The sequence below is a fragment of the Neovison vison genome, chromosome 11, assembly GCF_020171115.1.
Source record: "Neovison vison isolate M4711 chromosome 11, ASM_NN_V1, whole genome shotgun sequence".
Classification (NCBI taxonomy): Eukaryota; Metazoa; Chordata; class Mammalia; order Carnivora; family Mustelidae; genus Neogale; species Neogale vison.
Window position 1 is genome coordinate 70,969,535 of NC_058101.1, and position 12,285 is coordinate 70,981,819.

At 45.4% G+C, this 12,285-nt stretch overlaps 1 protein-coding gene across 2 annotated transcripts in view; it reads left to right on the top strand.

Annotated features, from left to right (window-relative positions):
* The first annotated feature begins 2,161 nt into the window (after positions 1-2,161).
* Positions 2,162-12,285, top strand: part of RNF150 (ring finger protein 150) — a 261,941-nt gene continuing 251,817 nt past the window's right edge. For both annotated transcript variants that reach the window (XM_044268030.1, XM_044268031.1), the window contains exon 1: positions 2,162-2,660. In XM_044268030.1, the coding sequence (XP_044123965.1) occupies positions 2,177-2,660 (484 nt within the window). In that variant the 5' untranslated portion in view covers positions 2,162-2,176. The remainder of the gene's footprint in view (positions 2,661-12,285) is intronic.

Genomic DNA, 12,285 nt, shown 5'->3' on the forward strand with positions numbered 1-12,285 from the left:
ACCCGGGCACCGCAGTAGTCACGCTTTCTTAATGCCACAGATTCCCCAAGTGCTGCAGCTGGAGAAAAATAACTAAGAGTTAGAGAAGTTTGGGGAACCACCTTGGTTTGCTAAGTCATCTGTACAGAACCTAGCTAAGAGTTTTCAGCCAATGGACTCTTTCCTCCAATTCTGGTGGCTCAGGGACCAGCAGCCAGGCAGTCTCCATGTCTGCTTCCTTGGCATTAGGTTCTATAAAAAGCATTGCCCCAGTTGCCTAGAAGCCTATTTTCTAAAATGAGTAAGTTAGGAAAACACACAAAACCAGCACATCAAATACCATAGAGACAAATTCTTCTAAGTAGTTCTTCTTGTGCCTGCTTCTAATTTGGGTATAGCGGGGGCTCCTTGCTCTCCCCAAACAGCCACCAGCTGCTTGCACTAGTGCTGGAAAAAGAGAGGCTGTGCTGGGGGACTGCCGTTAGCAGAAAGCTGCGAACATACTAAGGTCTTAGGAAAGAGGCGGACTTTTGTTTTCATCACTGAGTTCTGGGTTCTCAGAAAGAATGCCAGGTGGGAAGATCAATGTGAGTGATTGAGAACCATCCCTTGAATTATCTTAGAGACTTTATTTGGCAGGTATCTCAAGCCAAGGAAACTGTTGGTGTAACTTATAACAACCATCCAGACATTTTAAATGGAAAGGGCCTGTGCTGTGTCAGTTTTAAGAACACTACTCTAAAGGGGCTGTGCTCTCTGCTGTCTAGTTGTGATCTCTCTCTCTACCCGGAGAACACACTATAAAGGAGAATCCAAAGAAAACTCCCTTGCCTGTTGAAACTACCAGTCATGACAACCCGAATAAACACCGTGGAGAAATCGCTCTCTCCGTTTCTTTTCTTATATAGAAATATCCATCTGGTAAGAAATTTTGTAAGAATACGAATGTCACATATTTGTTCCCAGATGGGAGGAAGGAAACGCAAATCTCCCTCCAACAGAGTGAACCCCAGACCAGTAGCATGGACATCACACGGGACCTTCTTAGGTAGGTTCTGGAACCCTAACCCAGATGTAGTGAATCAGAAATTCTGTGGCAGGGCCCATCAGTCTGAGCCGGAACGTCGCCCCAGGTGATGCTAATGCACTTAAATTTGATCGGCACTGCCCAAGGTACTCCAGGTGTGGTGTTGGAAGGCCCTCGGTACCACTTTGCCTTAGCCTTTGGCCCTAGGATGGGTAATTAGGGAGCTCGCTGCAGTTCTGCACAGGATTAAGCTGTTTAGGAGAGGTACACACGGTCTGCTATATATAAGGCGTAGGAAGTTGGTCCTGCACGCATAGGTCAAGGGCTCGCTTCCCCTTTTGCCTCCCCACCTGGGCTGAGTCAAAGACTGGGTTGAATTTGAGACCCGGCAGAGGTCGCTGCTGCCCACCGAGAAAGACTGAGGGAGCGTGGCAAGCGGAGCCCAGAATCTTTGACATCACACTAAGCTCCTCCTTGCACGCACACAGTACACACACACACACACACACACAAACATATACAGACATACACAGACCTCGGACTCCCCTCTGTCCGCTCTCTCCCTCTGCCCCGGAACCGTCCCCTCCTCCGGCTAGCGCGTCCACGGCGCAGCCACCCGACGAACAGAGAAGCGCAGCGGCGTCCGAAGCGCGAGAGAACCCGCGCGGAGCAGGAGCAGGAGCCGCCGCTCGCCGGAGCGCTCAGCGGCTGCAGCAGCGGCCGGGACACCCTCGGCGGCCCCCGGGGCTTGGAGCAGCCGCGCCTGCCCCCGCCGGGGCCGGAGCGCGCGGAGCCGCCACCCCGCACGCTCCAGCGGCCCCTGCCACCCCTATGAGAGAAGCAGAAGCCGGGCCAAGGAGCCGGACACTCGGCAGCTGGACTCCTCCGCAAGCCCAAGCGCCTCCTCCGCCCGCGCCCCTCCAGCGCCGGTGAAGCGAAATGCAACGGCCAAGCTCCTGCTGAAAGGGGAAGGGGCCGGCGCCATCCCCTCGCTCGGAACTCGGCCCCCGCGGCGGCTGCGCGTCCGGGCCGCGGGCCCGCAGGTCCCCGGAGTGAACGCGAAGACAAGGAGGAGAAGAAGCTGCCGGCCCGGGGTTGGCCGGGGCCGGGGAGGAGGGACGGGGCGGGGGGAGGGCGCGGGGGGCGGGGAAGGGGCCCCGGCGGATAAAGATGGCAATGTCTCTCATCCAAGCGTGCCGCAGTCTGGCTCTCTCAACATGGCTGCTTTCCTTTTGTTTCGTGCATCTGCTCTGCCTGGACTTCACCGTGGCTGAGAAGGAGGAATGGTACACCGCCTTCGTGAACATCACCTACGCCGAGCCCGCGCCGGACCCCGGGCCCGGAGTGGCGGGCGGCGGCGGCAAGGAGCTGCACACCGAGAAGACTGAGTGCGGGCGCTACGGGGAGCACTCGCCCAAGCAGGACGCCCGCGGGGAGGTGGTCATGGCCAGCTCGGCCCACGACCGCCTAGCCTGCGACCCCAGCACCAAGTTCGCCGCCCCGGCCCATGGCAAGAACTGGATAGCCCTCATCCCCAAGGGCAACTGCACGTATAGGGATAAGATCCGGAACGCGTTCCTGCAGAACGCCTCCGCGGTGGTCATCTTCAACGTGGGCTCCAGCACCAACGAGACCATCACCATGTCCCATGCAGGTAAGCGCCCCGGGCGGGTGCGCCGCGGGGAACGGGGAGCCCCAAGGGATGTGGGCGCTGAGAAGGATCCAGCGCCTGCCTCCCAGCTCCTTTCTGGGAAGTCTGCGCAGAAGGCGCGTGTCTGTTCCCTAGACCTATTAAGTTTTGCTTCGCTTTACTTCGGGGGGTTTACAGAGCAGGACTAATCAGATCCGGGCAAAGGGGGAAACCGGAGAGTGTGTTCCAATTAGCATAGCGCCGCCGCTGCGACGTGGGTTCGCCGGGGTGGGCTAACTTTCCCGAGGAGGATCTGGAACGTGAAGTTTGGGGGGCAGGGCTCGCATATGGTTCTCAGTTACTGACCGGCCCCGCACCTGTTTGGAACCAGTAGATCTGATAACTCAGCGCGGCACGACTGTGTGCATCGGGTACACTCCTGGTGCAGGCGTTTCTGTGTCGGGAGGCGGGTAGGGTTACTGGGGCTGGCCGCTCACCACCGCTAACTTGCTCCGTCAAGTCAGGTTTCAACCCTTCCTGGGAGGTTAAGAGGTTCCCCACCCCCACCCCCCGCCGGGTTGACGCACGTCGTAAATAATAATAAAAGTCCTGTGCTCTGTCATTCGGAGAAACTGACATGCAGGCACAAAGGTAAATAATCCTCAACCAGCTAAGAAGAGCATGGTGGCCCTAAAGTTATACCTGCTTTTCCAGTATTGCATTATCCTTTGCCTGATTGGGAGATTAAATATGCTGAAGGTTTTCTTTCTGGCAAGAATGAAGCGACTTCAGGGTAGAAAGAATAAGATTTTCCTAATGACTGAGGGGTGCCGGAGCTAGAAATACATTACTGCCCTAAACTCGTATTTATTTACCCCTGGGCCTGACATAGCACTGCTTCCACCGTAGGAACCAAGGTGGGGGGGAAAGTCCTCTCCAGGCTGGTCAGCCTAACTAGCTACTTTTAGCAGACTGGCTTCCTTCAGTTGGGCCCTCCTTCCCCAGAGGGGTTCCTGGGTTGAGGCTGTGGCATCCATTAAGGGAGGGTGGGGGAATAGAAATGACAGATGCATTTTCTGACTGGAGTTGCCTGTTCAAAGATGTCATTTTCTTTAAAGGCTAGTGCTTTTTAAAAACAGTGCTGCTGGTGAAATGGAACACCAAGCTTTGGCTGTATTGTTTGGGGGGGGGGGTGCTTTCTTGGGGACAAGTTTTCCTTTTGAGAGCCATATCACCTGTAGTCAACACCAGCCGTCTTTAACAAAGAAGCTGTCAACCTTAACATAGGTAAAATAGGGAAAGTTCAATACTTTTAACACATAGGCCAGAAAAGTGCAGTTCCTTAATTAATGAAGAGGACAGGCAATTCACTTAGAAAAGCTATGATACAGCATTTAGAGGCACTTGATGTTTTTTTCTTGGGCTCAACAGTTTTGTAGGGGAAAAAATGGTACCCCAACATTGAGTCCTAGGAGCATTGCTTAAACTTGATGATATTCAACGATTTGGAGGACTATGGAAGAGCACTTTAGGTCATGTAAAGTATCTTTAAACGTTTAGTATCTAACCTCTGATTTGAGGGGTTGTAAAGGAGGTTTGCTCCTTTTTTTTTTTTTTTTTTTTTTTGGTTCTCTAAATTCCAAGAGGATTGTTAGCTAATTTGCAGGATTCCTTAAATGTTTCTGTGTGCATATGCATGAAGTGTTAAACGTGGCTTCTTCCAACAGAAAGAGGCATCATTTATTCCTGTCTAAAAAGGTTCTCCAGAGCTGCCAACACATTGGATCAATTAATGGCTTGCCTGTTCTTAAAGAAAGCAGTAGGCTGATTTTTTCCATACAAATGATGCTTAAGACAGAGTGGGAGTAAAGGGTTTGGTTGTAGTTTGAAAGTTCAAGGCTAAAAATGTAAACAAAATTCTTATTCTGTTTCCAAAAATGTGTTAACGCCGCATCAGCTAATGGCCATGAAACTTCCATATTATCATTTGACATATTGCCACATTAGGACTCTGTAGTCACTTTGGTCAGAGATTGCATTGATTTCTGCTGAAGTCTCATTATTAAGGAGATACATGACTGGGTAGCTTGGCAGACCCTTTACTTTTAAATATTTCTCCTGAATTTCAAACTCTGAGATCCCAGCACTGATCTCGCTATTCATGTCTTATCCTCAGCTCCAGAACTTGAAGGCTCTACTTTTTCTAGTTAAATTTAAGTCCTGTTTCTAAATTCATCTTAGGAAATGGTGTACATTTTACAGGGAAATCACTATCCTTATTTTGTGAACATGGGGTAGAGTATGCCCGAGGATCCTTACATTTGCAAACTTTTTTTAGAGTCTCCAAAAAGCTAATATCAGCCTTTGCCTGTTTTTCTTGTTTTTAAATCTCACCTCTCCTCTAAATCCTTTATTTTTGGAACTGATAGCTTTTTGGTGAGAAGGTCAGAATTTAGTTATGCAACCCATCCTGTAATATGTATGCATTTGGGGTGATATGACCCCGACACACCTACTACCTTGAAATTCAGTTAAATGGAAATTGGTTCCTCTTCCCCCTTTCATACAGACTCTTAATTTTTTCCCCCTGCTGAAATAACTTTGGGTTTCTGCCACTTCTGCGATTATGGTTTCTCATTCACAAAGACACAGATTCTCCTGGAATACACTAGTAGTTTTCCTTGGTAACTGGTTTTTAAAGATCTTTTAAAAAACAGGACCGCTTTAGGGAGAGAGAACTCACATTTACAAATTTACAATTCACACATTTAAAGTCTGCAATCTAAGGGCTCTTACTATACTGAGACTTGCACAACCCTCACCGCCAATTCCAAAGAAACCCTCTGCATTAGCAGTTCCTCCTCATTCCTCCCCAACCCCCTAGCCCTAGGCAATGACTAATACACTTTCTGCATATTGTCCTATTCTGGATATTTCATTTACAGACCGTCCCCGAGTTAAGAGTTGTCATGGTTTGACTTTACGGTGGTGTAAAGGTGATACACATCAAGTAGAAACTGTACTCTGAATTTTGATTTTTTGATCTTTTCCTGGGCTAGCAGTATGCAGCTGGAGCCAGCAGCCAGCTAAAGCTCCCAGCCACTCAGTCAGGAGGATAAACAGTGGTACATTTACAACCATTCTGTACCCATATAACAATTCTGGGTTTTTTTGTTTTGTTTGTTTGTTTTACTTTCAGTGCAGCATTCAATAAATTACATAGTATCTTCAACACGTTATTATAGGCCTTGTGTTAGATGATTTTGCCCAACTGTAGACTGTGTTCTGAACATGTTTAAGGTAGCCTAGTCTGAGCTGGGATCAGAGGTTAGGTGTATTAAATGCATCTTCAACTTATGATGGGTTTATTGGGATGTAACGCCATTGTAAGTTGAAGATCTATAAATAGAATAATGTAATACGTGTTTTTTGTGACTGGCTTCTTAGCGTAATGTTTTCATGGTCTTTTAATGCATTGCCTGTATCTGTCAGTACTCTATTCCTTTTTGTTGCAAATATTTTATTGTACAGATATACCGCATTTCATTTATTCATCAATTAATAGGCATCCAGTTAACTTCCACTTTCTGTTTATGCATAATGCTGCTACGAACGTCTGTGTCCAAATTTGTGTGTGGCCATATCTCTTGGAATTTCTGGGTCCTGTTGCAACCTTTGGAGGAATTGCCTGATTGTTTTCCAAAGCAACTGCCTCATTTCACACTCCTGCCAGCACTATATGGGGGTTCCATTTTCTCCAAATCCTCATCAACACTTGTTATACTTTTTACTTTGGCCAACCTCCTGCTTGTTGAAGAGTGGTGTCTTCATTGTGATTTTTAAGCTGCATTTCCCTGGGGATTAAGATCACTATTCATTCATATATATATATATATATATATATATATATATATATATAATTTTTTCCCCCTACTTTTCATTTGGCTCCTTCTCTACTTGCTAGCCATCACTTGTCCTTTCCTGGACTTTGAAATCATACACTTTTTGTCCTACAGAAGAAAAAGATCAATCTACCTCTTCCGATTAAACCCATGGACCACAGATTTCTCATGTCCCCTATAAAAGGATGTGGGGAAGTGCCTTTTGGGTGCTTCAGAGAGCCTCTGCCTAAGTTTTCCTTGAGTAAAACTATATAGGAATGGAGCTTCTGCCAGTGAGAGTAAACGGAGTGATCTGTAAAGGGAAGTTAAAGGCCCTGAGACCCCACTTATCTCCCTGGAGCTGGTCAGATGCCTGTGAATTCTCTGATACAGTCTGAGTGAGGAAAGTCATATCAGAAATCTCTAGTTGCAATTTTGGGAAGTGGTTAACTAGTTAACCTCTAGAGTCAACCACTTGGGTTGGTGTCCTTGCCCTCCTGCTTTTACTGTGTATCTTTTTAAAAGTTTTTTAAAGATTTTATTCATTTGAGAGAGAGCGCACATGTGCACAAGTAGGGGAGAGGGAGAAGCAGGCTCCTTGCTAAGCAAGGAGCCAAATGTGGGGCTTGATCCAGAGACCCTGGGGTCATGAATTGAGCCCAAGGCAGATGCTTAATGTACTGAGCCACCCAGGTAACCCTCTTACTATGTATCTTTCAGCAAGTGACTCTGCCCCTCAGGGCTTCAGTTTCCCTGTTTGTGAAATGAGAGATGACAGTACCTACTTTGCTTAGTAGGGGAATTAAATGGGTCGATGCATGTACAGGGCGTTCCTCTGTAGCTGGTATGTAGCGGTCAGTAAGTGTAACTGTTATAAGCATTGTACATAGTGATACGCAGAGCCGGAGACTAGATCCTCAGACCCGTAGGGTGCACTGAGGCCCTGGGAAAGATCACTTTATTTAGCGTCTCGTGCTTTGATGACCGGAGCGGCAGTGCTGATTTCTGTTTATGGCTTCTGTGATTTGAGACCAGGCATTCCTGCCCCTTCTGATGGTCGGTGAACCTCTGAGAATTCTCCTGATGCATACATGCTCTTTCTCTTGGCTGAAATTGCAGTCTCCTCCTAGCAGGGACCTGCGTGATAAACACGGTAGAGCTAGGGCTGTGTGGAGACAGTTAGTGACTGGGTTGCGACATCGAAGGAAGGATACATTTTTTTTCCTTTTTTAAAAGAATGTATTTGCTGTCTTTGTCTTTTGCTAGTGTATAGCGAAAGGGAAATGAGAAGACTAAAGGTCTAGCTGAATGGAAGAACTTTTGAGGGACTTGGTCCCTACTAGTCCTTCGAGATGATAGAAGGGAAGAGATGGTTGACGTAATTGTTTAGAGAATCAGCTCAATGAGGAAGAGCCCAGGATGGAGTAGATCCTTTGTATGCTAGGACTTGTCCAAGATTGGAGGAGAAAACAGGAAGCTTACTGAATCTTTCTTGTTTTGGTGAGTGCTAAGAGTTTGATTTATGGGTTCGTGGTTACATTTGTGGCCATAATTTAAATCTCTAATTTCTAAAGTCTACATCTGCCTTAATCTCTATAAAGGAACTAGCTGCTATAATTAATTTTTGTCAGGACTCCTAATTTTCTAGGACATGTGGTTTTGTGTGGTTTTGCTTAGTGTGTTCGCATTAACTCTCTTCTTGGCCTGCTGTAGTTCTTTCTCTGGGAAGTAATCATGTTGACCATGACGTGCTTACTCTGTCAGGCACGCTGTAAGCACCTGATGCTGATTTTGGAAGCTCATTTAATTTTCCCAGCAACACTCAGGTGGGTACTATGGTCCCTGTTTCATAGACCAAGGTGCTGAAGCCTAGTCAGGAGAGGTGCCCTGCAGGCGGCAAGTGGTGGAGCCAGGCTTGCAAACTGGAGTAGCGTGTCTCCCCAGTCTGGGCTTATAACTTCTGCTTCAGATTCTCTCAACTTGAAAGGACGCTGTTAAAAAAACGAGACGGGGACTGTGATGACTTGATACAGGTAGTGAGCTAAAGCGGATTCTTCATTCAGAAACCTTTAACAAGTCTATAGGCTGAAGGCACTATTCACTCACAGGCTGCATTTTTGTGCTGGAAGACATGGGACCTTATGTTTTGGGCTCTCCACTGCCCGGCATGCCTCTGATTGGCTTTGGGCCAGTTGCTTTTTCTATTTCGGATCTCTGTTTTCTCTCTCTATAGAAGGTTTGGGTTAGTTGATCTCCCAGAGCTGTTTGAACTCCATAATTTATTCCTTATGCATTCAAAAAAAACCAAGACATTGCTACAAAAATTCAGATTCCTGGCTTTCTTCTTCATAAAAACTGACCGGGACCCGTGTCCCACACAGCAGCTGCCAGCTGGAGCAGAGCAGTGGCTGGCCTTTGACAATGGCAGTGCGCTCTTTAGTTGGCCCTGGTCCCTATCACTTCTGGCCTCTGCCAGAAGTGGATTTGGGGTCCCCGCTTTATGGAATCAAACCAGGGCTGGTGAAGAGAAGTTCTAGAAAACATACTTCCTTAGTCAAGGGAAGTGTTCACAGGGATAGAACTGTATGAGGGGAAGAAGCTTCCTGGGGTAGGTGAAGCTTTCACTTGTGTTCAGATTGAACTGGAGCAGGGTTGTGGAAGTGCTGAAGATAGGAGTCATGCCTTGAGGGTCTTCTGAACTCAAGCACCCATGATTCTCTATCATTTGGATATTTCAGAAACATTTAAGAGCCTCCATTTCCACTTCGCTTTTCTGTATGTGTCTGAAGAGGAAAATACCATTCACGCTTGTTCTTAATCTCCCAGGCCAAACAGTCTCTCCCTCCGTTTAATGTTTATATACTTATTTATGTGGCATGAAACTACTTTTTCGCCTGTCTCTGATGGCAGACAGACCCTTAATAGCAGGAATTCCAGACTCTGTTCCTAAAAGCCATAATTCAGTGTCAGTGTTAGGTAACATTCTTGGCATTGTAACTTAATTTGGCCTGGGCATTTCAAGAAAACGTAAGACTCGCTCACGCAGTTCAGGTCCTAGAAATACGTATCTGGGGGATTTGGAAGGAATCTTACCGTCTGCCTTCCAATCTTTAGTCAACATTCTGTCCTCCTCTCTCTCGACGGCTCTGTTCTTAAAGATCCCCAGACTTCTGACAAAGGAAGGAATTTTATGACCAGGAAGTCTGGAAAGATTTAGAAAGGACCTGGGACTTCAGAACTCCTTCTAGTATCTTAGGAAGGAAATACGTGGTTCTTGATGCAACATTAATTTTGCCTAGAAACCAAGCTCCGTTTTTGAAAAGGAGCGTGACCGTATCATTGTGTTTCTAGAGATAGAACTTAGTATATAAAGAAATTGATATTTTAATAGCCCCTGAAAGTCTTCAGTTTATCCCTAGAGGAGATGCTCCATCTCACATATACCTAGAGGCCAACTTCCCCTCCTGCTGAGTGACTGAGGTGATACCAGAGTTCCCTCTATTTGATCATGCGAATTGAGAGATGGTAAATTTGAGTTAAAATGGAACTCAAATCCTTTCAGATTATCTCTGCTCTTGAGGATTTTGTTGGTAATATAAAACTCCGAGAATAAAAAGGCCGCCTTGTGCTGCACAATTGTTCTTTATGAAGCTGCAATTACAGTGGTTTTGTTCCATGGAAACCTTGACTATAGGTATAATGTCATCTTTTATTTTAAACTCTAAAGAATTAATCTGTTGGCAGTTTAACTTCAGGCAAGTGTGTTTTACAGATTGAAATAAAAATATTAATGATTAGGTTTCTAGTTCTTTTTTCTATGTGAGAGGAAAGGAAAGGGAAATTTCTTTTACTTCAAAAGCATTGGTAATAAATTGATTTCTGTAAGTATCTTAATTTTTTGTGTTTTCCATAAATATAAGTGTAGAAACACTTTTTTCAGTAGAAATAATCATTTTTCATAAAATTAAAGCTTAGGCATTAGATTGTTAGCCTTTTCTTTTCATAAATTTAATAAAGGTTAAAGATTAGAAACAATTTTATGTTAAATGTATGGCTTATTCATGTCCTTTCCAGGCAAAGATCTATAATTAGTACATGTTTTAGGTAAGATCCAGGAAATGTTTTGTTTTTTAGCCAATTCAGTCTATGTCTCCACCATAAGTAGCTTTTTACATAGTTCACTAAAGCACTATTGAAAAGGCAAAGATACGACATTTTTCTAGGTGCTGACTTGCACAAATCCCTTTTTTCCCCTCAAATTTTTCTCTTTTTCTAGTCCCCACTTTCCACAGAAATTTTCTCAGGCCATTCTGTGGCTTTCCAAACTGTCTAAACATCCATCAGGAATGTAATTGCGGGTGGCCCAAAGAACAGTGGAACAGGAAAGAGGTTTTCCCCTTTATTTACCAGAAAGCTGCTTGAAATGTTCTTCGTCTCAGATACTCACAGGACTGGCTACCCCTGTCAGGTCCCTTCTCTAAAGTGACCTCACCACTAAGGCACTCCCAGCTCCTCTATTTAAAATAACAGCTTCCCTCCCCCACTCACCAGCCCCAGCACTCCCTACCCTCTCCCTGCTTCATTCTGCTTCTCATTAACCTGTTCTATTGTCTCTTCCCAGCCTCCCTCAATATAAGAGCCACAAGAAACAGGGCTTTAGACATTTTTTGTTGATCGTAAAGTTCCCAAAGCCTGGAAGGGTCCCTGGTGCACGGAAAATGCTCCGGAAATATTAAGATCAGTTAAATAACGTGGAGACTGGAAAGATGGGCCATGTTAATATGTGTCTAATGTCATGAAAAAATATTCTACGACACTAAAATTTTTCTTTGCTTTTGACTTACCTAAGTGAAGTCAGGCAGATTCTAATCAGTCTCCTGCTGAAATGTTTATTCCTCCTGTAGAACGTGGCAGGAAGTTAAGTGCCTGGTTCATGTCCTTGGTCTAGAGGGAAAAAAGGAGAAGGGTATCAAAAACAAGTTGTGACCAAATACAGTTCTGTACATGTGTTTATTGTCCTCCTTTAGGAAAAAAAATGTTTTTCTCTTGTTTTAAATGAGAGACATATGCTTTAGAGAAAAACTTGAAAATATGGAAAACTTAAAAAGAGAGAAGATAATAACCATCTATAACCCAGCCACTCAACTTTTTTTCATTATGTGGATACATATTTACTTTTACCAAATTGGGAATATATTGCATGTTTTATAGCTTTTTTTAAATTTAAGGATACATTTTTGAAATTTGTTTCCCACTTTCCCCTTACATAAACAGTGCTGCTGTAAACATCCTTACGTACCTAGAAATGGGTGCATATCCAGGATTACTTTCTTCATTCCTGAATATGGGGTTAGTTATAGGTTTTTCATGGGTTGCTATAGAGCAGGGTTTTTGGTAACCCACTTAGTGAAGTCTTCAGAGGTGCGCCACTCACTACGATTGTTCCACGGAAAGAGAAAGAACCCCTGTCGGTTCTGGGGCTGCTGTGGGGCCCTAGCATAGCTTTCCTGCATGACTTTGCTCCAAACTAGACCAGTCTGGCAGCTGGGCCAAGACACAGGAAGGTGGCGAATCAGAAGAAATGAAGCCTGGGAAATAGAATCATTGGGGCCACAATTGGCAGAACCCCCCTCTGTTCCCTTACATTCATCTGAGTTTTGGAGATGTTAAATGCAAATTGAACAGCATGTTAGGAAATTCAGGTTTCAGTTGTGGCTGTCTCATGCTGGCTTTACCATTGGCAAGTGACACCCTACCACCCAGGGGTC